The sequence below is a fragment of the Lissotriton vulgaris genome, chromosome 12 (genome assembly GCF_964263255.1).
Source record: "Lissotriton vulgaris chromosome 12, aLisVul1.2, whole genome shotgun sequence".
Classification (NCBI taxonomy): Eukaryota; Metazoa; Chordata; class Amphibia; order Caudata; family Salamandridae; genus Lissotriton; species Lissotriton vulgaris.
In genome coordinates, this window is record NC_141700.1 from 47,015,947 (window position 1) to 47,041,854 (window position 25,908).

A 25,908-nucleotide genomic window follows, 5' to 3' on the forward strand; every position below is an offset into this window, starting at 1 on the left:
AATGTTGACCCCTGCAGGCTAATACAGTGGTCGGTTTTCCCTTCAGGGCAGAAGATATTGAGAGGAAGATGCTTCCTGGGGCTAAGCATGTGGTGCACTGGACCATTCACAAAGGACACTTGGTAATTTGTTTTACTAACATGCTGATGTGTGTTGAATGAGGCTAATTTATTTAACCAACTGATATTTACCTTTATAATCAAATGCACATTGCTGTTTAACCAATCCTTGCTATGCAATGTAAACTGTAGCCAGACCATGGCAATGGATATTTTATCTTGCAGGAATCGGATTCCTTTCTTGTTAAGGAGTAGTTTCTGTCCTGTAACTCCAGTTCTGTAGAAGGGGTATCTCTGTTATAGTCATAATCTAGTGAATAGTCCCTCCCATGTGCGTGGACCCCGGAGCAATCAAAAATAATCTCTTACAGTGTAAAAAAATGCAGAAATGCATAGACACTTAAGAGAGAATTTAAAGACAGATAATGCAGCCTAAAAAGGCTACACTGTCCAGTACTTCAACTAGAAATTCCACCATAAAATCCACAAAAACAGCAAAGCCTGTACAGATCTCCTTTGCTTCACCGGCAAGATCCCTCAGGAATGATAGAGAGAAGAACCTGGACAGACAAGCCCCATAGGCTGCCATTATTTGGCTTAAACAGGATACTGTGCCTTTAAGGAAACCTTCCAGAAGCTTCTCCCAGTATCCCAGAATGCCTAGCAGGTCCAACTTACTTTCAGTTCTTTTTGAAGGCGTAAAAAACGCCAGACCTGTAGCATTATTTACATGAAGAAGTCTCCACCGGGGAGGCGGGAGGGCGCTTATGACTATAACAGAGATACCCCTACTACAGAACTGGAGTTACAGGACAGAAACTACTCCTTCTGTAGTAGGGGATCTCTGTGTATAGTCATAATCTAGTGAATAGAATGGCAAGCCCATCCCCACACCAAAGCGGCGGTGGAGAAACAGAAACAACCACTATAGTGCGAATAAATTCCGCAGCGAAGCCTGCCCAACCTGAGCGTCTGCCCTGGCATCAGTGTCCAGGCAGTAATGCTTAGCAAAGGTAAGAACCGACTTCCAAGTGGCCGCCTTGCAGATCTCTGCAATCGGAACATTACGGAGTAAAGCTGTCGTGGCAGCTTTACCTCTGGTGGAATGAGCCTTAGGCTTACCCCCTAAGGTCTTATTAGCTTTTTGGTAACACAGCTGTATGCAGGACACAATCCACCTAGAGATGGACTGCTTAGAGGTAGCAAAACCCGTCCTGACAGATCCATAATTGACAAATAATTGATCTGACCTACGAATATCCTTGGTTTTATCCAGATAAAATTTCAACACCCTCCTGACATCCAGGGAATGTAAAGACCTTTCCGCTGGAGATGAAGGATCCTGAAAAAACGTAGGCAAAGTTATAGTCTGGTTGATATGAAAATCAGAAATAACCTTGGGAAGAAATTTAGGGTGAGTACGCATAACAACCTTAGCAGCATGAAGAAATGCGTTACTTACCTGTAACAGCAGTTATCCAGTATTGGTGTCTTTCATAGATTCACATGCCTGAATCATTCCCCGTCGCCGAGACGGGAGCCTCCGGTACATAAAAAAGTAATGTCCTAAGGACATACATAGAGAATATAGGCCGAAGGGCCTCCCCTTTGGGGCCTTTCCACGTCCTTATGTAAAAAGGACCGAACTCTCATCGTTAGCCAATGAGCTCCGACCTCCCTCTAGAACCTTCCCGGGAGGAGCCTCAGTCCCTCAGATTTTCGTACGCACCCCGCTAGGGTGTCGGCACTGTAGTCATAGAGGTACGTGAGTCCTTACCGGGGAGGCGGGAGGGTGCATGTGAATCTATGAAAGACACCAATACTGGATAACTGCTGTTACAGGTAAGTAATGCATTTCTTATCCAGTATTTGGGTGTCTTTCATAGATTCACATGCCTGAATCAGAGTAGCCAGCAGTTATACATGCATAGTGGTAAAGCACATTCTCACATCCAGCAGATCTGCACAATTTACAGACAACACGAGAGAAACATGGTAATATACAGTCATGCATACAGCATAAAAAACCATGATGAATGTGCATACCTGGATGGCGGGACGAGGTAAGGCTCACCTTATTGGAAGAGATGGCGCAGCACCGCTTGTCCCACTGCAGCGTCCTTCTGCAGTTCGATGTCCAGGCAGTAGTGTCTGGAGAAGGTGTGCGGGGACTTCCAGGTCGCCGCTCGGCAGATGTCCAGGATCGTCACTCCAGCGAAGAGCGCCGCTGACGTTGACATCGCTCTGGTAGAGTGGGCAGCCACTCGGTCCGTCAAAGGCCGTCCGGCCTGATCATGGCAGAAAGCAATCGCTGAAGAAATCCAGCGGGAGATGCTCTGTTTCGTCAAGGGCAACCCCATGCGCGGGTTGCTGTAGGCTACAAAGAGTTGAGAAGACTTCCTGACGTCTTTGGTCCTATCCAAGTAGAATTTGAGACACCTTTTAAGGTCCAAGGAATGCAGCGCCCTTTCCGCCGCCGTGGAAGGGTTCGCAAAGAACGACTTAAGGACAATTGGTTCGTTTAGATGAAAGTCCGACGGCACCTTAGGAATGAATTTAGGGTTTGGCCTGAGTACCACTCGGTCGTGCCTGAATTGGAGATACGGCTCCTGAATAGACAGCGCCTGAAGTTCGCTGACCCGTCTGGCCGATGTCAGGGCCAGCAGGAGTGCCGTTTTCCATGAAAGATGTTTGAGTGAGGCCCGGTGTATGGGCTCGAATGGGTGTTTCATGAGTTGGTTGAGCACCAAGTTCAACTGCCAGGTTGGAGGTACTTTCCGAGGCCTCGGAAAGGATCTGTAGAGCCCTTTTAGAAATTGTTTTATCAGTCGACTGGACCACAGGGAGGGTCCCGATGGGGTCCTGGTGAATCTCGAAATCGCAGCCAGATGAACCTTAATGGAGGCGTGAGCCAGCCCCGACTGAGCCAGGTGGAGGAGGTACGGTAGCAGCTGTACCGAGGTGATCCGGAGGGGGTGTAAGTCGTGTTCCGAACACCACAGGCAGAACCTTTTCCACTTCAGCGAGTAGGTCTTGTTCGTGCTGCCCGCCCTCGCTTTGGCCAGTACTGCCCTGCAGTCCTGCGGGATCTCTAGGTCTCCGAACTCTCGGTGCTCAGGAGCCAGGCCGATAATTTGAGCGAACTGAGGTTCGGGTGGTGTACCTGGCCTCCGGACATCGTTAAGAGGTTCGGGTGTTGTCGCAGGTGAATCGGGGGCCTGATGGACAGGCGAAGCAGGTCCGAGAACCAATGTTGTCTCGGCCAGTACGGAGCAATCAGTATCAGGGTGCACGGTTCCGTCTTCATCTTCCGGAGGAGCCTCGGTATCATCGGGAACGGAGGAAAAGCGTACGCAAACACGCTGAACCAGCCGATGGAAAAAGCATTTCCCAGCGACCCCCGTTGGGGATGCCAGCTTGCGTAGCTTTGGCATTTGGCGTTCCCTGCCGTCGCGAAGAGGTCGATCCTCGGGGTCCCCCAATGCGAGAAGACGTGGGCCACCGTGTCGCCGTTCAGCTCCCATTCGTGGGAGAGAGAGGTCCGTCTGCTGAGGGCGTCCGCGATAGTGTTGTCCTTCCTGGGAACGTACTCCGCTTTGAGGGAGAGCCCGTGCGCCACCAACCAGTTCCAGATTTTTTGCGATTCTCGTGAGAGAGAGAGAGATCGCGTTCCCCCTTGTTTGTTCAGGTAGTGCATCGTCGTGGTGTTGTCCGTTTTGACGAGCACCGGAGAAGAGCCGATACGTGGCAGGAAGGCCTGTAGAGCCAGATACACTGCTCTCAGTTCCAGTAGGTTGATGTGTAGTTGTTTCTCCTGGGCGTCCCATTTGCCGCTGACTCGAAGGTCCAACAGTACTGCGCCCCAGCCTTCTAGTGAGGCGTCTGTCGTGATGACCAGTGGTGCCGGTGGCAGGAGGAACTGCAAGCCGGCCGTCAGGTGCGTCCGGTTTCTCCACCACAGAAGGGCCTTTGTGATGGCCGGTGTGATCGTGATAATGTCCTCGAAGGAGCCGGAACTCTGTTTCCATTGTCTCGCCAGCGCCTCCTGCAGTGGACGCATGCGGAGCCTGCAGTGAGGTATGAGGAGAATGCATGAAGACATCATCCCTAGCAAGGAGGTGAATGTCCGTACCTTGATGCGAGGCTTCCTGGCCACCGCCGCGGCCAGGGACAGTATTTTGTTGGTCCTGTCCTCTGAGGGGAAAGCCTTCGTTCGCTTCGTGTCCAGGGTAGCCCCTAGGAAGGTGATCCTCGTTGATGGAGTAATGCAGGATTTTTTGAGGTTGATTGTCAGACCCAGCTGTTGAAAAAGAGCGCTGCAGGCGTTGGATGAAGGCCCCCGCGCCTTCCGGGGAATGCGCCTTCACCAGCCAGTCGTCCAGGTAGGGGAAAACCTGGTGACCCCTTTGTCGCAGGAAGGCTGCCACAGGCGCTAAGCACTTCGTGAAGATACGTGGCGCAGATTTTAGGCCGAATGGCAAGACCTTGAACTGGTAATGTCTGCCCGCTATTTCGAACCGTAGGTACTTCCTGTGCCTTACGAGGACAATGCAGTAGTTGCTGCCGTAGCCTAGTGAAATGAGCACGCAGCTCCACTGGAGGTTCCTTTCACGCTAAAGCCTAACATATTTTGATGCAAAGGACAACCCATGGAGAGATGGTACGCTTTTGTACCTTTCTTGGCACCCACATAGCCAACGAAGAGTTGTTCATCCACCTGGAAATCTTTTGTGCAGTCAAGGTAGGAGGACAGTGCACATTTTGGGTTCAAACGGTGGTCTCTCCTCCTCCTTGGAAGGGTGTAGAGGTGGGAAAAAGGTGGGCGGAGAGATAGTTTGTCGGATTTGTAAAAAGGTGTAACTACTTTAGGAAAGAACGAAGGTCTTGTCCTAAGCGCTACTTCGTCCATATGCACAGAGAAGAAAGGGGACTTAGAAGAAAGAGCCTGAAGCTCACTCGCCCTGCGAGCAGAGGGGATTGCAACAAGAAAGGCAGTCTTCAGAGTGAGAAGCCGAGAGGGCAGGCCGGAAAGGAGCACACATCAGGTAAGTTAAGACACGGTTCAAGTCCCACTGGGGCATTACAGGAGGAGATGGAGGCAAGAGATGAATAATACCCTTAAAGAATCTGTTTACAATAGGGGACTTGAATAAGGAGGGCTGACCTGGTAGCCGAGGGAAAGATGATAAGATATAGCTGTAAGATGGCCATTTGGAGTACCCACAACAGATTCCTGCTGTGCCAAAGTAAGGATGAACAAGCGAATCTCAGAAAGAGGGGCAGAGAGGGGATCCACAGCCTTTGCTGTGCCCCATGTTCCAAACATATTCCATGTACAGGCGTATACCAACTTAGTGGAGGGAAGCCTGGCTGCCAAGATGACGTTACAAACTTTGGGCGGAAGGTCAAAAGCTGTCAACTGTCGCTGCTCAATCTCCACGCAAGTAGGTGGATTCTGGACAGGTTCGGGTGGAGGACCATCCCCTGTTACTGCGAGAGAAGATCCTCTCCCCCCCCGCCCGCCACCCCCCGAAGGGGCAGTCTGATCGGAGGGTCGATGGCCATGCTCAGGAGCTCGGGGTACCAGACTGTTCGTGCCCAGTCCGGAGCCCCGAGAATGACTTGGGCCCGATCGCGCTTCGTCTTCTTCAGCACTCGGGGCAGAAGTGGTACATGCGGAAAAGCGTACAGGAGGCCACAGCTTCAGTTTATTGCAGTACCACATGGCGGTGGTGTTGTCTGTGAAACCAGCACTACTTTTCCCCTTGCGAGGGGGGAAGGGGAGGTATATGTATTCAGAGCCAGGCAGGTGGATCGCACGGAGCTCCAACAGGTTGATATGGAGCCCGGCCTCCACCAGCCTGGGTCGTGACAGACTTCAACAGCCAGTCAAGATGGGGGAAGACTGGATCTGCGCAGATGAGCTGCGACCACCGCCATCACTTTTGTGAACATCTGAGGGGCACTGGTAAGGCCAAAGGGGAGCACTGTGAACTGAAAATGCTTGTGGCCTACCGTGAACCGTAGGTAGCGTCTGTGGGCTGGCAGGACGGGGGATATGGAAATAGGTGTCCTGCAAGTCCAACACTGGCATCCAGTCTCCAGGGTGGAGGGCAGACAGGACCTGAGCCAACTCGAGCATTTTGAACTTCTTCTGGAGAAAGCGGTTGAGGGCCCTGAGGTGTAGGATAGGACGCAGACCTTTGTCCTTCTTGGGCACCAGAAAGTAGCGGGAACAGCGACCACGACCTACTTCTGGCGCAGGGACCCTTTTGACAACTCCCTTGGCAAAGAGAGCTGAAACTTATTGGAGAGAAGAGTCAAATGATCCTCCGACATGCGATCGAAAGAAAGGCAGGGAGGGGCAGTCTCTAAGGAGTAGCCCCTTCATACTATTTGCAAAACCCACCTGTCCGACGTGAAGGATTGCCAGTAGAGAAGGTGATGGCGAATCCTGCCACCCTCTGGCCGATGATGGTCCTGAAAGGTTGGACTAGGAGGGTTTGGAAGCTCCTTCAGAGGAGGAGGAGGTGGGAAAGGTGGACTGGCCCGTCCGCTGGTTCCCATGTCCGTAGCCACGCAGAGGCTGAGTAGCTTGTGTGAACCAGTGGCTAGACTGGGCCAGATGCAGTATGGTGCCCCTTCCATAGCTGCATAAAGCAGACTGTGGTGGACGGGAAGACGCAGTGAGGCCCAAGGATCTGGCCGTAGCTCGAGAATCCTTAAAGCAATCCAGCATAGAGTCTGCCTTGTCACCAAAAAGGCAACAGCCAGCGAAGAGCATGCCCAGCAGGGTTGAATGAACATCCCCCGAAAAGCCAGACGTGCTTAACCAGGCGTAGCGCCGAAGGGCTACCGACGTGGCAATCATTCTGCCCAGTGAGTTGGTGGTATCCAGTCCACAACGAATCATGAATTTTGTTGCATCTCTCCCATCTGCAACCGCTTAGGAGAGAATGGCCTCCTCCGGGCACTGAGGCAGCACTTGTATTCCAGATAGTATGGGACTATCTACCCATGAGGCACGCGGTATTCACGGACCACAGTGCAAAGCTGGAGCTAGGAGAACATGCGCTTCCCAAGATGATAAAGTTTCTTGGATTTCCTGTCTCAGGGAGCAGAAGGGAATGCGTCCTTAGAAGAGGAGGCTTGGACCACCAAGCTCTCGGCGAAAGGGTGTTGGGTGAGGAAAAAGAGAGTAGTCCGGGGTTGGACGGTGGGTGAGCCCCTCTGCTGGGCTTGAGCCAGGTGACCAGAAGGACTTCGGTGAGGCCTTCGTTAAAGGGCAGGAGAAGTTCAGAGGAGGTTGCTGCAGGCTAAAGCACCCGTCAGGTGATTAGTCCTGACCGCCACTGAAGGGCGCACTAGGCCCAGGGCCTCAGCTGCCCTTCGCACCACCACAGCGTAGGACGCTCCCTCCTCCGTAGCCACGGTAGGAGGAGAAAGAATGACAAGTTCTGCAGAAGTGTCCAGACCACTGGCGTCACCCAGGTCGTCTCTCCAGTCTGGCTCTTCAAGCTGTTCTGCTAAAGGGTTTGATGACCCCTCCCAGTCCTCATCACCACCATCTGGGTGGCAGGGAACACAAGGGATGAACAGGAGACCAAAAGTAGCCTCCGGAGTCAGATTCGACATCGATCCAGTTCCATCTCGGGGATGAGGATGAGACGTTGATCCAGATTCAGGCTTGGATCCACGGGGGTCCTCTGGTACCGAGGCCGGAGCCGCCGGTATTGAAGGCCCAGGGCCCCCTGACTTACTCCGCGGGCCCGAAGGCACGCCGGTAGAATCAGGCTGCCCAAAGATACAGTGGAGGGCTAAGTAAAATGTACGATGTTTGGCAGGGGACGCCCCGGCGCCCGGAAACGAGGGAGGAATGGAGTCGTCTCAGAATCAGACAGCCCCCCGCATCAGCCGACAAATGGGGAGAAGGCGAAGAGCACTGGTGCTTCTTCGCCGCCTTCTTGAGCTTCGACTTACCAAAGAACTTTGAATGGGACGAGGTGTGCGGGCTCCGCGAACAGTCTCGATACCTTCCCCCCGAATGAGAAAGGGAGCGACGTAGAGCTAACTGCTGGGTCTCCAAAAGCTTTCGGGACCGCTCCCGCAAATACTTATGATTCATAGCCTGGCTTCGGGTCATGGTCGCGCTCCAGATACCAAAGGCACATGAGCTGCGGGTTCGTCACGGACATAAGCCTGTGACAAGCCCCGCAAGCCTTGAAGGCAGGATGACGATGGGACATCCCCTGCACACCAGGATTCAAAGACTCAAGAAGTCGACAAAGTAAAAAAAAAAAAATCAAATAGTGACTAAACTGGTAGCGCTCTCAGATCTGCACTAGGCTGGCGCCGAAAAAAAAGAACTGAGGTCAGCACGCAGGGGCGGCGTCTAAGTAGGCACCGCAACATCATCCCATCAACCACAACGCCAGAAGTGACCAACGTCACCTACCGACACGCAGGGGTACTGCTAAGAAACAATTCTCTGGATCCGGTCTGGTGCCTGGGGGGAAATTCTAAGGTAGGGAATCTATAACTAACTGTCTCTTTAACATTATGTAGTTTCAATATGCTGATTCACCTCTACCCTAAGGAGAATTGTATGTTAATCACTAAGGAACTGTTTGAATAGTTCCTGTTTAGAGGCCTGAGGTCTAGTATAGGTCTGAGAGACCCGTCCTTTTTGGGTATTAAGAAATACAGAGAGTACACCCCTGAGCCTTGGTCTTCTACAGGCACGAGCTCTATGGCTCCTTTTTGCAGCATGCTGACGACCTCCTGCTGCAATAAGTGTAAGTGCTCTGTGGACATAGGACGGTGTCTTGGTGGTATGTTGGGTGGAGTGGATGTTAATTCCAGACAATACCCGTACTGGACAATGTCTCTCACCCACCTGTCTGTGGTGATGAATTTCCAGACCGGCAGAAACTGTTGTAGTCTCCCCCCCGACAGGTGTTATATGGTCGGGGGGCAGTGACAGGGCGTCACTGTTTGTTATTGGCAGAGGATCTGGAATTGTTGTTTCCTCTTCCTCTGCCCTTGATGTTGTTTCGACAATATCCACCCCTGTGGTTTTTATTGTAGGTGGATTGTGTACCTCCTTTATTGTACTGTGTCTGCTGTGTGGATTGGCCTCTTGAAGGTCCTCTAGTATTGGAGCGACGAAAGGAGCCACCCCAAAACTGCTGTGACTGCAGAGCCCCCATAGACTTTGCAGTCTCAGTGTCTTTTTTAAATTTTTTCAAGGGTGGTGTCAACCTCAGGTCCAAATAAGTAGTCCGGGTTAACTGGCTGATTGAGTATATAAGTTTGTATTTCTGGTTTGAATCCCGAGATTCTTAACCAGGCATGTCTCCTTAACATGACGCTAGTGTTAATGGCCCTGGTTGCAGTGTCAGCTGCGTCTAGCGCACACTTGATGGAAGCATTGGTTATAAGCTTTCCTTCTTGGATTAGTAGTTCCGCACCCTCCTTGTACTGATCTGGTAGGTGTTGCAACAGTTTCTCAAGGGTATCATAATGTCATATCTGTCATATCTGGCTAAGAGTGCCTGAGTGTTGGCAATGCACCAGATGTTAGCTGCCTGCGCTGCCACCCTTTTTCCTGAAGTTTCCAGTACTTTCGAGCATCACCTGTAGTCTGGGAGTTTGCGCTCTTACATGCATTAGAAACAACTAATGAGTCAATGGCAACTGTCCTCTTATATAAGTAGGGTCCACAGGTGCCGGTCTATATTTCTTTTCAATTCTTGGGTTTAATATCCTGGCCCTGGTGGTTTCCTTAAAAATGTCACCAGCATGCTTAAGGACCCCTTTTAGCATGGGCAGTCTTGACTGTTCTTTCTGAAGTGGAAAATGTGTCGACCAGAAAGTCTTCCTCCACAGGGTCAGCATGTAGTTGCACGTCATGGTTACTTGCCGCTCTTTCAATAAGGGCGTTAAAGGCAGTAGTGTCCTCAGTAGGAGATGTTTTTACACTGTATACATGTGTGTCAGGGGCAGTCTGCGTATCCCTTGGGTCAGCTGGGTCTGCCCATGGTTGGTTTTGATCATCGGGATCAGTGTCCACATGATAAGTGTCATCCTCATTTTCGTCATCCCCTGCATTCACATCTGAGTATGTGGGTGAAAAAGTCTGAGGTTCTTGTCCATAGGATTGGAGAGGTTCCACAAGAACTGGCGATGTTGTTGAATCGCTCTTCTTCTTTAAGGGAATCTTATATGACTCCATGGGTGTTTCTGGTATTATTTTCCTTTTATATATGGACAGTCTACCAGTTTCCGAGTCGATGAACTGCCTCGACTCCTGTTCTTCAGGCTCCTCAGTAGCCTCCACTTCCATCGACACTTTTGTAATGGCTCCGATACCTTTTTTAGGTTCGAACATCTTCGGACGCACTGTTGGTGGCAACCCGAATTTGATTGGTGTTGATGCGGTCTGAACGTTTCCGACCAGCTTTGGTGTTGGGGCCTTCTTCGGCCCGACCGCTGTAGCCTTATTTTTGATGCGTTGGAGTGACTCAGACACCTCTTTGGCTATGAATGGGCTCGGCTGCATCGACTCAACAGGGTCCTTGGAGCCAGTCTTTGTCTTGTCTGCAGGCCTCGACCAAGGAAACGATCCCTTCTTTTGGTTCGAGCCTTTTGTGTGTGTCGACTCCCTTCGGTGTCGGCTTAGTCAGTTCGACAGCCTTGACTTTGGTCTTCGGTGCCCCAACCTTCGGTTCGATGACCTTTTTGAGCTTCTCGGTATCGACGGCCTTTTTCTGTTTCTTCGGCTCCGAGGGGTTTGAGGCCTTGGAGCCGACCAGAGTCAGCTGCATTTTTGGTTTCGGTTTTGGCAGTGATGCTTTCGGTTTCGATTTATTTGGATCGACCGATGGCGGTTTCAATACCGATGGCTCTTTATATATGTTCGAAACCGGGCCTTTATGCGGGGGTGTAGAACGAGTCTGTAGATCTCGGGTAAGGCCTTGTGGCGATCCCTCGACCTGAGCCTTATTGAGTGCTTCATCGTCGACCACGTATAGCCGGTTGGGCCTAGCTCCTCGCCTGAGCTATCTTCTACGGCCCCAAGGGCCTCTGCGTCGTCTTCTACCTCCTCGACGACGTTTTCGTCTTCTTCCAATACTTCTTCGTCTTCGGCGTCCTACTCGGAGTCATGGCCCGAAACCGGATCTGAGTGTTCTTCCCGATCCTCCAGATCAACGAACTCTTAGTCTTCGGTCCCGAAGATGTTTTCTGGAATAGGCGCTGATCTCTGCGACTCCAATCGAGCCGCGCGTCGAATCCGAAGAGTTTTCTTCGACCTGAACCGGGCACAGGCCATACAGTTGGCTTCGTTGTGATATGGGGACAGGCACTTGTTGCACACCGGGTGGACATCGATGTGCGGGTATTTTGCATTACAAAGTGGACACCTTTTGAATGGGCTTCTTTCCATCGTAGATCAAAGATCGGGTCGAATGTGGAAAAAAACCGTCTGATTCCTCGATGTCCTCTCGAAGCAAAGTTATCGGTACCGAACGAAACAATACTGACGCTGTCGAAAGCCTTTTGGCTTCGTAGAAAGTTTTCCTAACTTGAGCTAAGATAGTAACATCCGAACCAAATGGCGGAAAAAACCAATCTGAGGATGCCCATGCGCACTGTAGTCCAGGGGAGGAGCCACCTATCTTGTGTACTTCGAAGACTCTTCCAGGACAACAACGTGCAATCATCCGGACCCAACACTAGGCGGCGATGTATGCACAGATATGAATTCAGCAGCCCACATGCCTCGAACATAATGAATATATGAAAATTGGAGAACTGATCAAACATAAATTACCAAAGGAATGTGAACTTAGAAAGGACCAAGACCTGATGCCTGTTAAGTGAACTGCATTCACTAGATCTTATTGGGTGCATCAGGACTCCATTTAAAACGTAGTAGAATTACAAATGGTCAGCATTACCACCATACTTTAAATAGGGGGTCCAATGACCGCCTGGCCCCATTTTTATCCGGCGGAACACCAGCAGGGAGCCCCTTAACAAAATGAGGGATTTAATGCAGAAAGAAGAATCATCAGAAAGTTTTGTAGAAACTGGTCTCAGAAAAGCTTTCTGCAATTGTTCTGTGGACAGGAGTAAAGGGGGCAGTGGTGGAGATCAGCAAAGCACAACAAGACAATTACCTTACGAGTATCCTTTTAAGTAACTGTTGGTCCCCTTCGGAGTATCCAGGCCAGTCCTTCTGCACATCTTTATAAAAGCAATCTTTCAAAGTATAGGTGCTGTCTTTGGCACTGAGGTTGGCCACCTGTGTCGAAATATGAACCATGCTGAACATTAAAATCATGGAGGTAAATTTAACACTCAGGTAAATCTCTGGACAACACAGGTGGCAAAATATGAAGCGGTCATACAACTGTACATAAACTTAGCTAAATCCATGTCAGACAGGTTTAATCATTCACTGAATAGGATTTAAAAATCATTGCAAGACATACATTTGCCCTATCTGCTGCACTATAAACTAAGCAGATGTTTTGTGTTAACTTGCATTATTGGTGCATGAGGAGGAGCAGAGACAGACCTAAAGGTTTTGATTTTTTAAACACCTTAAGAGCAATTCAAGCAAATTGTTTGTACTACACAGAAAAAGAGCACCATCCATCAAATCAATATGAATGGGCAAACTAGACCCAACTTTCATTTTGGCACCTGCGTAGTGAAAACTGTAAAAAAACATCTTACCAATTTCAGGAGCAAACTAGTGACACACTATGCAAGTCCTTGCTGGGCTAAAGAAAGATCAAATAAAAGAATGTCCGAAGCTCAGCTTGTAAAGGGTTAGTGTTTCAGGCACCACACCACAAAAACATTTGACCCAGTGCACAGAAATGAAGGATGGATGTTGTGAAAGGTCTCTTCAAATGCAACCAACTGCCGCCACTCAATCTTCAAGCATGTTGGTGAAAGCTGTGAAGTTTGGATGAAGGACCCTGCCTTCGTGTCGAGACAGGAGATCTTCCTAAATGGCAGCCTGACGAAAGAACTGCTGCTCATGCTCAGGAGTCCCAAGTACTACAATCTGATCTTCAGAGCAGGTAAGGTAGAGGCGGCCAGGCATACAGAAGACCCTTGTTCCATTCCTGCACGAATGAGTCTCCTAAAGAGTGCCCCATGGAAAATTCATTCTGCCAAATTGTGGACACAATAGTGGCTAATATATCTAACCAGGGCTCTCTACGCTAATCGAACGCGCCCATTCCACCTAAGGATGCAGTCACCACTTGTGAGCTGCCAGATGTCTGCTCTTTTATTCAGGAGCCTCAATAGGAGGTTAGCACTAGAAAGTTGTTCTGCTGCTCCAGTCTCCTCCCAAAACTGAAGGGCGGTTGGCACACAGCCTAGGATCCTACCTCATCCTGTTTGTGCAGTACCACACGGCTGTAGAATTGTTTGTGAGAACCTACAACAGCCTCCACTTGGACAGCAGAAAAGCCTCCAGAGCAAAAAGAATGGGCAGAAACGTCACAAGCGTGATGGAGCTTACTCTCTGCTGCATATCAGAAGACGATGATCCCCCTACTCTAGATGTACCCCCTCACCCCCACCCCAACCCAGCAGCACTTCATCAGTCTGCCTCAGGACAAATTGGGATTTGACAACAACCTCTGCAGATCTTGGGCATCTCGTTCAACACCTGGATGAGTCAGAGAGCCTTGATGCTGGGATCACTGGGCTTTCAAGTTCCATTGCATGGCCCCCCATAAGCCACCTGCAGCTACCGGCGATGAGGATGCACATAGCATTGAGACCGCAATCCTTAATTAGATTCTATACCGAACCTGAAACCTATGCTGTAACCCGAATGTCCGGGACTCACTGCAGTGGAAGAAAAGCCTTGAACATCACTGCATCTCAAATCACTTCAATGGATGGAAGTATCTGTGAGGAACCAGGTGGACCTTTGCCATGTTTATGGTAAACCCAAAAGGTATTCAAGAGTTCTGCCGTCCTACAAAGGTGGTCACAGTGGACTGCAGCAAGCCCACCTTCAGAAGCCAATCATCAAGGTACAGGAATCTGCAAAATCTGATCGCAGTAGTGACTACTACCATCACTTTCATAAATAGAGGGGCATGAAGTAGTGTGGCTCACTGGTTAGAGGCGGCAGACCCGAGAGCAGAGGACGGCCCGGGACCAGGGTTCGATTCCCGACGCGGCAGGTTTCTGGACCAGGGTCAGCGGACTCGATAATTCTCTCGCCTCGGTGCCCACTCTGATCAGCGATCACACTCGGCAACTCTGGGCACTAGCTTGCCTCATCTTCACTAACGGCCCCACCAGACTGCCGGGGATGCCTGGTCTCACCCTGGAGATACCCATTAAGGGACCATCTCTCAGGGAAGCCAGGAAGGGTTTCGCAGCGGTCGAAGCGCGGAGGTACCCCTTCGGTAGTGATTCCAGCGCTATATAAGCACACAATTAATTAATTAATTAATTTAATTAATGGTGAAGATGAAAGCGAGCACAACACACTGTATGCGTTTCTTGCCCTCCTTGACCCCCAGGGTATATGAAAATGCACATCCTGCACATCCAGGGACACCATGCAGTCCCCTGGATCCAGGGCATTTATGACCAAAGGTCTGGGATAGGTCAAAGATCCTTGTCCTTTTTTAGACTGAGAAAAAAGCACAAATAACAATGTTCAGCAGGTATTTGTTCAATGGTATCTTCGGAGAGTAAGAGATCAACATCCTGCAGGAGAATAGACAGATGCTTCCCCAATATTTATTCAGTGCTAGAGAGAGGTGGAGTGGAACTAAGTGGAAGGTATGGCGCAGTCCTTTTGAACAATGTTTAAGACACATCTGTGAGACACAGTGGCTCGCCAACCGGGGAGAAAATAATGACTCATGCTCCCTCCCAGTGGTCCACTAGTCGTTGAGGCCAAAAGTGGCTTGGTAGTGGCAGAAAGATGGTGGCAAATGCCCCTACTGGCCCGTGTAATGACTGCCGGTGGCACAGCCACTGCTTCAAAAGGACTGGAATGCCTCATGAACCACTGGCTGGTAAGATTTCCAAGGTCAATAGGCCAAACCCTCTGGCATAACACCAAAATTGCAGAACTGATGCGGGGAATTGTTTAGCATCAGTCACAGGCCACAAGGAGCGTGCTGTAGCTGTACTGTCTTTCAACGTATCCAGCACAATGGCGCAGCTCTTCTCTCAGAAGAGACTTAACCATCAAAAGACATCAGCGATGCCTGAACACAAAAAGTCTGGTCATCTAGGCGTGCCTGTCAAGAATGACATTGCTACCCACGGCTCTGCAACTTAAATCTGCAGTATCTAGGCCAGCACTGATGATGTATTTCGTCGCACCCTGGTCATCAAGGATGGTCTGAGCCAGGGAAGCGTTACGGCTCTTTAGGACCCCCTGGCAAGATCTCTTTGGCCATGTCCCATACCGAACAGTCAAACTGCAGTTATGTACTGTGCTGCAAAACTGCCAGAAGAAACAGTTTGACAAAAGCATTAACCTGTTTGGATTCCACATCCGGGGTTGTGGCCATAAATAAGCTTGGGTTACATTCCAGGCTTTTGTTTTTCACACAGTTGTACATTCTAGATGATGGCCCGCCTTATGAAAATCAGTCTTGGTCCAGCCAGTTGCTAATGCTATACCTCATTAAGGAGACTTAAATAGGTAGTAACCGATCTGGAGTTGCTTGTGTTCCCATTTGGAGGGGACCTGGCCGGACAGTTTCTACTGGAGTAGGACCAAAACTGATTTGCATAAAGTGGGTTTTTCTCTAGAAAGGAACAGGAGAAAGATGATGGTCTGGATTGTGAGCAGAAGAGATTGCCAGCTGTTAAGATTACTTCAAGCATTCCTTCCACAACCTTGCTTTTTCAGTACACACAGTATCATTTATTTTATTATTAGGTCTATTTAGAGGTAGGGAATGTTCAGATGGTGAGACATGTCATATTTCCAATGTTGACACAAGCGATGCATTGTCATGCAATTAAAATAGGAATTTGAGTTAGCAAGTGGACACACTACAAAACCAACATTGGGCATTGATTTGTTAGATATAGCACTTACTCAAGGACACAATACTTTATTTATGAAACAATAATATCCTACAGGAACTGTGCCTCTAGCAATAAGCAGCTAGATCTTTCACATGGAGAACCTTTTGGAGCATGAAGCCATTTCTTTTTATGGAACGTTTACTCTTTTGAAATTAATGTAATGGGATATCAGTCTGCACAAACATGAGGAAAAGAAGCAGAGTAAAAGATGTTCTCAGGGGATGGTGGGTCAGGGCCAGGGAGTATTCCACCCTAAAACAACATTTTTCATTACATCAAAATTTACCATTAACAGGTGAAACATCTTCACGGGCACTTACCTGTTGCAGGAGGCTGTCCAACATGTCTTTGTCTTGCGGAGGAAGCTGATCTTTTTGTAATCGCAATATCAGTTCCGGTTTCTTGTAGGGCTTTAGTGCCAACAAATGCATTACCCGATCTTTGATGGGCCGCAGAGAAATGGCACTCCCACTTTTTCGTACGGCACAGGCCGGATTGACTGGCGCTGCCCGCTTCCGAGAAGGAACTGGGTCAGGATTTACTGGAAGTGGCTTTCGTACCTGAACCTTTTTACCTGGAAACAGATAAACAGTACAGCATTTGAACAGCCATGCCAATTTTCTGTTGTGAAAGTAAAAAAAATACATGTAAAAGGGGTAAGAAATTACACCACAAATAGTATACGAAGCTGAAGCACAAAAAATAGTAATAGTTTAAATGAAAGAGCTTCCACTATAATGACAGCCCTTTGAATACTCCAATCGAAAGGGTAGATCAAGTAAACTATGTAACACCATATGGATACCATAACTGAAATCTACGGAATGTTGAGATTTAGCTATAATCTTGACTACCCAATCTCGGCCTGTCAGTTTAAAACATCTTTGCACGCTTGTCTAAAACCTGTTTTTGCGCTGGATGTCCAGTTCATTATGCAGTAGCATTATGATATGGGGAAGAAACTCATGACTAAACTGCAACGTTTTTGGCAGCCATCAAACTTTGAATGTGTGCCAAGAAATGCGTTACTTACCTGTAACTGCAGTTATCCAGTATTGGTGTCTTTCATAGATTCACATGCCTGAATCATTTCCCGTCGTCGAGATGGGAGTCTCTGGTACATAGAAAAGTAATGTCCTATAGACATATATAGAGAGAAGTATCACCTTAGTTGCCTATCTATGTCCTTTTGTAAAAAGGACCAAACTCTAGAAGAGAGCCAATCAGCTAACACCTCCCTCTAGAACCTTCCTGTCAGGAGCCTCAGTCTCTCAGATTTTCGTACGAACCAAGGTAAGTAGGCGTAGCACTGATAGAGAGATAGGAGAGTCCTTCCCAGGGAGGCAGGAGGGTTGCATGTGAATCTATGAAAGACACCAATACTGAATAACTGCAGTTGCAAGTAAGTAACGCATTTCTTATCCAGTATTATGGGTGTCTTTCATAGATTCACATGCCTGAATCAGAGTAGCAAGCAATACCTTGTGCACATTTCTGATGGAACAGCATATACAAGTCATTAGATAATACATATCATGCGACTATGAACCATCAATAGACATCAACCAGAAGCATTAACAGAGAAATGTGCATACCAGAAAAGGATGGAGGGATGGAGGAAGGCTCACCTTACTGGAATAGATGGCGTAGCACTGCTTGTCCCACTGCTGCATCCTTCATCAGCTCTGTATCCAGGCAGTAGTGCCTGGTGAAGGTATGCGGCGACTTCCATGTTGCCGCCCTGCAGATGTCAATAACTGGCACTCCTGCAAATAGTGCCATAGAAGTCGACATGGCTCTTGTAGAGTGAGCCTTGATTTTGGAGTGCAACGGCTGTCCGGCTCTGTCGTGACAAAAGGCAATCGCCAAAGAGATCCATCTGGAGATGCTTTGTTTGGTAAGCGGTAGACCCTTCCTAGGTCTACTGAAGGCTATGAAGAGCCGATTAGATTTTCTGAAATGTTTGGTTTTATCAATATAAAATTTTAGACATCTCTTAAGGTCCAATGAGTGAAGCTCTCTCAGCTGCAGTGCTGGGATTTGGGAAGAATGATCTGAGAATCACAGGCTCATTTCAGTGGAAGTCCGACGGGACTTTAGGAATAAACCTAGGATTGGTCCTTAAAATCACTCTGTCATCCCTAAACTGCAGGAAGGGGTCTTGGATGGAAAGAACCTGCAGTTCACTGATCCTCCTTGCTGATGTAAGCGCCAGGAGGAGAGCCGTCTTCCACGAGATGTATTTAATGTCTGCCCTGTGAATGGGTTCAAAAGGGTGTTTCATTAGTTGGTTAAGAACCACATTTAGATACCATGTTGGAGGGATCATCCGTGGTCGAGGAAAAGATCTATAGAGACCTTTAAGGAATTGTTTTATTAGTCTACTAGACCAGAGAGAGGGTCCATTCGATGTTCTTTTCAACCTGGATATCGCCACCAAATGTACCCTTATGGAAGAGTGGGCCAGGCCTGACTCTGCCAAATGTAGCAGGTAGGGTAATATTTGTTCTGGAGAGGTGGCAAAGGGACGTAGACCTTTGTCCGCACACCAGATGCAAAAGCGTTTCCACTTCAGGGAATAAGTCTTGTTAGTGATTTCCGCTCTTGCCTTGGCTAGGATATCTTTACAATCCTACGGGATGTTTAAGTTGCTGAATTCTAGGTACTCAGGAGCAAAGTCGAAACCTGAGAGATTTCAGATCCGGATGTTGAACCTGCTTGTTGCTCATCGTGAGCAGAGATGGATGCGGACGTAGATGGATTGACGGCTGCAGTGATAGGCGATGAAGGTCTGTGAACCAGTGTTGCCTCGGCCAGAATGGGGCTATCAGAATTAAAGTGCAAGGCTCCGCCTTCATCTCCGAGGACTCTGGGAATCATTGGAAATGGCGGAAATGTGTACGCAAGGACGTTGCGCCATGAGATGGAAAATGCATTCCCGAGAGACCTTGATTACGGATGCCAACTTGCTAAGTTTTGGCATTTGGTGTTCTCCCTGGTCGCAAATAGGTCGATTTGCGGCGTTCCCCACCTTGATAAGATTTGACCGGTGGTCGTCATATCCAGCTCCCATTCGTTCGACAAAGACCTCTGTCTGCTTAGTGCGTCTGAGATGACATTGTCCTTGCCTGGGACGTACTCCACCCTCAACAATACGTTGTGGAGAATGAGCCACTTCCAGATCTTTTGCGATTCGCGATAGAGTGTTAGCGAACGCGTCCCTCCCGGTTTGTTCAGGTAGTGCATCATCGTAGTGTTGTCGGTCCTGACGAGCACTAGGGAGTTCTTGATCCTTGGCAAGAAGGACTGCAGGGCTAGGGAGACTGCCCTCAGCTCCAACAGGTTGATATGGAGCTGCGTCTCCGGTTCTGACCATCTGCCACTGATCCGTAATTCATGTAGGACTGCTCCCCAACCCTCCAGGGAGGCATACGTCGTAATGATATGAGGAGCTGCTGGAAGGAGGAACGGCAATCCCTGTGAGAGGTTCTTGAGCGACCTCCACCACTGCAATGTCTTGGTGACTTGCATTGTGATCGTTATGCGGTCTTCGAACGATCCCGTGCATTGCGCACACTGTTTGGTCAAAGCCTCTTGGAGAGGACGCATCCAAGGCGACAGTGCGGTATGAGCAGGATGCACCAGGACATCATTCCCAAGAGGGATTTGAAGGTACGGACTGTTAAAGTTTTCTTCGAAGCCACTGATGCGGCCAGAGAGACGAGCTTGCGTTTTCTCTCCTGAGATGGGAATGCCTTCGCAACTTTTGTATCCAGTGTTGCTCCGAGGAAGGTAATGACTCGAGAGGGATGTAAGGTGGATTTTTCTCGATTGAGTATAAGACCCAAGTGCTTGAAGAGATTTAGACAGGCGTTGGAGGATTTGGTTGCGCCTGACAAGGATGGTGCCTTCACCAGCCAGTCGTCCAAATATGGGAAGACTTGATGTCCATGCCGCCTGAGGAATGCTGCCATCAGGGAGAGACACTTGGTGAAGATTCGGGGCGCATACTTGAGGCCAAAAGGGAGGACACAGAACTGATAGTGCTGGCCCGCCACAGCAAATCTTAGGAATTTCCTATGATTTTTGTGGACTGGGACGTGAAAGTATGCGTCTTGTAGGTCCAAAGACGTCATGAAATCTCCCTCCTCTAAGAGGCCCAAGATCTCCTGAATCGTGACCATGCGGAACGATTGCCTCTTTAAGAATGCGTTGAGCGCCCTGAGGTCTAGAATGGGCCTCCATTTCTTCTCCTTCTTTTGAATCGGGAAGAAGCGGGATAAAATCCTCTCCCCTTGTGAGCTGACGGTACTCGCTCTATTGCCCCTTTTTGTAGCATAATTGAGAGTTCTTGAAGAAGCAATCGCAGGTTTTTGTGATGCATCGGGCGTGGAGGGGTTGTCGGTGGGATTTTTTTGAATTCTATAGAATGACCAAATTGAATTAATTGAAGGACCCACTGGTCCGTTGTTATTCTCCAATTGTTGAGGAATTGGGTCAGTTTTCCTCCAATTTTCAAAGAAGGAGATGAGGGATGGACTGGCTGTAGGAATAGGTCATTGGCGTCCGCCAGTGGTCTTCCGTTGGTTTTTTCCCTTAAAGTTGGACTTTCCAGAAGAGTTGGAGAGGTTGGTATTGTGACTTGCCTTGTTTGTAAGAATATGAGGATATATTTTGATAATTGCTTCTGTAAGAGGATTGTCCTCTGCCTCTGTTCCCTCGAAAGGCCTGGTTTCTAAATTGTAGTGTGCCAAGTGCCCTCGCAGTGTCTGTGTCCTTTTTAATTGTTTGTAGCGCTTCATCGATCTTGGCTCCAAAGAGGTGTTGTCCATCGTATGGCATGTCTAGGACTTAGATTGTACCTCGGTCGGAATGGAGGTAGCCTTGAGCCATCCCTGCCTTCGCAAAACAGCTGCCCCTACTAGCTGTCTGAATCCAGTCATCGCTACATCCACAGCACAGTCTATCAATTCAGAGGCCGAAGTTTGACCCTCTAGAAGTAGAGATTGAACTTCCGCTTTCGTGGCGTCTGGCAGTTCAGAGAAATACGGAGCCCACAACTGCCTATTATACCTTCCTAGAAGTGCCGCCTTGACTGTCATTGCCGATGTGGTTGAAAAACGCTTTCCGATATTGTCTAGCTTCCTGCCCCCCTTGTCTGGTGGAGCTGTTAACGGAGAGGAGGGATTCCTGGAAGTTTTCTGCGCCGCCTGTGTAACCACAGAGTCCGGCTTGGGATGTCCTGTAAGGCAGGCTGGTGCAGATGCTGGGGCCTTGTATTTTTTGTCCATTCTTGGAACCACTGCCGATACGGAGGCTGGAGTCTGCATCAACTGCAGACCCTGTTCACATATATAGTCAATAATAGGAATTGATCTGGTTCTTTTCTTAAGTGGTTCCTTAAAATCATAAAGGAAACAGTCACTTTCTTGAGACTCCATTGTAACGTGGAATCTTTTGGCCGCTCTCTCCATCAGATTGTGGAACCCTCCTATGTCCACAGGTGGTGAATCTGAGGTAGCAGGCTCCAGGGACGCTGGAGAAGAAATGACGTAATCATCTCCGTCATCATGATTGGAATGGTCATCTTGGAGCTCACCCTATTCCTGTTGTTCTCCCCAACGTCAGATGATGGAGGATCTTGTATCTGTTCCCTTTCCTGACGGAGCACCAATGGTGGTGGTCTGGGCCGAGGAGACGGAGCCGTCCCCGCTGCTGGAGGAGAATTTCTAGCTGCTGGAGGAGGAGCTGAGGACTCCGGGAACCGTTTTTTATAGTCCTGTATCAAGAACGTCAAATCAGACACTATAGATGCTGGTAGACATACCATGGGCGTAATTTGAGTCTGTACCTGTGCCTGAACATTATGCTCTTGGGTAATTTCAGCCTCATCACCATCATCATCAGTGCTTTGGCATTTGACCACTAGATGAGATGGACTGGTAGCCTGTGTGCTATCCTCCTCATCCGACTCCTCTTCTTGTAGGAGACAAGCTGGAGGCAATCCTTGCACTCTACTTGGGGACGTTAACTCTGGTGTAATTGCCTTATTTGAGCTCTTTACCCTTAGAGAAGCGGGTTGTAACTCAGCCTCAGCTGTCATTGAAGGACTAGTCGACGGCAGGATCCTGGACGATCTATCATCTACAGATTGTAGTTCTTGTGTCTGTCTCATCGACGGTGGAATCGTTGTTGACTGCTTCCATTGTGGTGTCGACGATGTCATCGTCAACGGTGTGGCTGACGGTATGTACATTGCCGTCGTTGCCTTCGACGAGACCCTCGTCGACGATGCCACTGTCGACTGCGCTACTGTCAACGTTGTCTTCTTCGTCGTCAATTCTTTTGTCGACGGTACACTCGTCGACGATTTCATCGACGGCAAAGACGTCGACGGCGCTGGTCTCGTCGTCGACACGGACGACAACGCTGTAGTTGTCGATGACTATTTTTTTAGGATAATAATCGACGACAAAGGCTTACCCGCCGTCGATGATGGTGTAGTCGTCGTCGATGAAGAAAACGCCGGCGATGCGGTCATCGTAGATATGGTCGTCGTCGACGTCGAGACATAGACGGGAGACACAGCCTTCTTTTGCGCCGATGAGGGCGTCGCCGAGGTCGTCATAGACGACGGCGCAGACTTTTTGAAGGTGTGAACCTCCTTGTCAGACGCCGATGACTTGGCCTCTGAAGACCTTTTTGCAGCCTTCTTTGGAGGATCATCTGTAGGGCTAGGGGAAGCCACCCTTGGCCTTTTTAAAGACAGCTTTGAGGAGACCGAAGAAAACTCATCTTCTGAAGATTCCAGATAGTCTCTGGTCTTGAGCCTGTTGAGCCAGAGTAAAAGACGTCCTTTTCTGTCTTTTAGCTTTTTTGTAGAAAAAGTTCTCCAAATTTTGCAGTCCTTTGGTGAATGGTCCAGATACAGGCAATATAAGCATGTCTTGTGCTGGTCTTCAACATGTAACCTCTTTTTTCCACAAGAAGTACATGCTCTGAAGAGACCATTCTTCTTCTGAGGATCAGCCATAATCAGTCTTGAAGTAAAGAAATCCAAATCTGTGAAGAAATAGGCTAGAATAAGGAAACCTGAGGAGAACTCAGGTGGAGACTCCCTTAGCACAACGTGCGGTAGAAAATCTGAGAGACTTAGGCTCCTGACAGGATGGTTCTAGAGGGAGGTGTTAGCTGATTGGCTCTCTTCTAGAGTTTGGTCCTTTTTACAAAGGGACATAGATAGGCTACTAAGGTGAGGCCCTTTGCCTACTTCTCTCTATATAGGTCTATAGGACATTACTTTTCTATGTACCGGAGACTCCCGTCTCAATGACGGGGAATGATTCAGGCATGTGTATCTATGAAAGACACCCATAATACTGGATAATGACACAAAACTAAACTCTGCAGTTTGTGGGGTCACAAAAGTATTAGAACGACAATAAAGAGTTGCTAATAGAAGATGGAATAATATACAAATCCATACACACAACCCACTATGCTTTGTCAGAAACATCAGAAGACTCTACCTAAAATTATTTCCATTAATTTCCAGCAGGACAACATATACAAAGAAACTTTAAATCCCCCATAGAGTAATGTGTTAAATCAATGTCAAGGAAAAACAGGGGACCAGTGAGATAGCTACCTACCTACCAGCTGATTTGTTTTTGGCTAGCTGATATCCAACCCCTCCACTTTGTGTCACTACCAATGGGGAACAACTTCAACTCTAAGGCAGAGGTTTTACACACTTCAAACATATGTGGAGCCACACCAATGTAACTTGACGTGTAACTAACAGCTACCAGGCGATTACCGAGAAATCTTGGAATTACGGTTTTCATTATTTACATCTAAATGTCACATTTCTTTTTTTTTTTTTTAAATCAGTCGTTTGTCCACAAATGAGGCTCAAAACCAACACTGATCTGTGTCAAATCCCTTACTAAAAGTAAAAGCTGGGGAAATAAAACTTTGTAGTGGATTTGTGGTTTACATTCTAACCCGAAAATGGGTCTCAAAACAGAGAACAAGGAGAACAAAGGAGGGTTTGAGCTCGCAGTTGGTCAGGCACTAGAAGAATTTCACCCAAAAATGCAGCTGCAGTAGCAAAGAATAATATGGATGGATAAAAACAATAACACTAGGGTGTTCTTTCTTCTGATTGTGTATATAATGGTTACAACACATTTCAAGCTTATCTTGGCATTATATTTGACAGTAACATATCTACTGATTTTGATAAATTGGTCAGTTTGGGAGCATATGCATTACTTCACACATGTATTAGGGTTGCAACAGTCACCAAATAAATGCATTCTTTGCTGGGCAGTGGGGCCTTGGGTATGCTAACTTTATGTTCCTTTTTTCGTTGTGAGAATGTAGACAAAGTAGTGACCTTGTGTAAACAAGACAGAGATACTTGTCTGTAGGCTACATTTCAAAACATAACATCTTTAATGAGAATAAAGGCCACTTTACACAACTTAAGATTTACTTCTTAGTTCGCTAATGGCGTGGTCGTTGAGGGGCGAGCCCATTAATGTTTCTAAAAACGTTTTTCTATGCAGTGATATAATCTGATGTACCAAGATGAAACACGTCTGCATGCTTAATAAATGCAATCTCTTAAAAATTCAAAAAAGTGTATCATATTTTTACTTTGCTTGTTGCACAATATACATAAAGTTTTTTTTTAAGTCAGCTTGTGCACAGAATCTTGGAGTCAATGGTTCCTGTAGGGGAGACAAAAGTGTGCATGCAAGGAAAATACATTTAAAATAAGTGATGCCAGGGCAGGGAGGGTCTCAGGCCATGGTGTTGAACAGGACCGTAGTCATGAGCTCTCAGAAAGAACTACCAGGGCCAGGTGGGATGGACAAGGGCATCGCTACAACAGGGGTGTTAAAGGTGTGACACCCCGCAAATGCATTCTTGGTTTGCTAGTTGGGTTTGGGGGTCTTCAGTCAAATCTTCAATATCTTTTTTTTCTAATCATTCTCATTTCACAAAGAGGTTTAAACTTGTTAAGGTTTTTTTTTTTCACAACCGTTTTTATTGAAAGCTCAGGCAAGCATAGATACAGTTCTCCACAATCAGGAGGACACTGTCAATAATAGACAAATAGTAGAATGACCAGAAGCCCAAACTTTGAAGCACCCCCCTCCCCATCCCCTGTCCCACCAACCCCCCATAAACATACCCCAACTCCCTTCCCCGGCTACCCACCCCTTATCCCACCCTAACCCTGTGCACGTGTTCACAGTATACCAACTACATGGGTAAGGCAATGCAGGCGTCAAACATCGACCTAGGTCCCAAGGTCCCCATCCGGAGGTAGCACATCGTCTATGTCAGCTGGGGGATCCAGAGGCAGCCCTCTGTAGTCCGCCCACCGCTTCCAGATCTTATAATGTTTTCGGGGGCACCCCCTGGCCTCAAAAACAGGTAATTCCAGCCCCATAAGAAAGTCTAGTCCCGCCTTCCAGGCGCTGAGTGGGGGGGCACGGTCACTCTTCCAAGCTCTCGCCAGATCCCGCTTAGCTACAACCAACCCCAGTAACAGGAGATGTTGTTTGTAGATGTTGCCTCCCACATTCTCCAGGACATGGAGGAGGCCCAGTCGAGGCGTACGAGGGAGGTCCCACCCCAGCACCTCCAACAGACAGTTCCACACCCCATTCCAAAATCGGGTCAGACCCCCACAAGACCACACTGTATGTAGTAGCGTTCCTCTTTCAGCTCC

At 48.4% G+C, this 25,908-nt stretch overlaps 1 protein-coding gene across 2 annotated transcripts in view; it reads right to left on the minus strand.

Moving 5' to 3' along the window:
* ELL (elongation factor for RNA polymerase II) overlaps nucleotides 1-25,908 on the minus strand; it is a 237,924-nt gene that overhangs the window by 49,603 nt on the left and 162,413 nt on the right. For both annotated transcript variants that reach the window (XR_015302609.1, XM_086947018.1), the window contains exons 5-6: nucleotides 16,481-16,734; nucleotides 12,242-12,366 (exon numbers count right to left, since the gene is read on the minus strand). Coding sequence is in view for 1 of the 2 variants with exons in the window: in XM_086947018.1 (XP_086803144.1) it covers nucleotides 12,242-12,366; nucleotides 16,481-16,734 (379 nt within the window). In the remaining variant the exon portion in view is untranslated. The remainder of the gene's footprint in view (nucleotides 1-12,241; nucleotides 12,367-16,480; nucleotides 16,735-25,908) is intronic.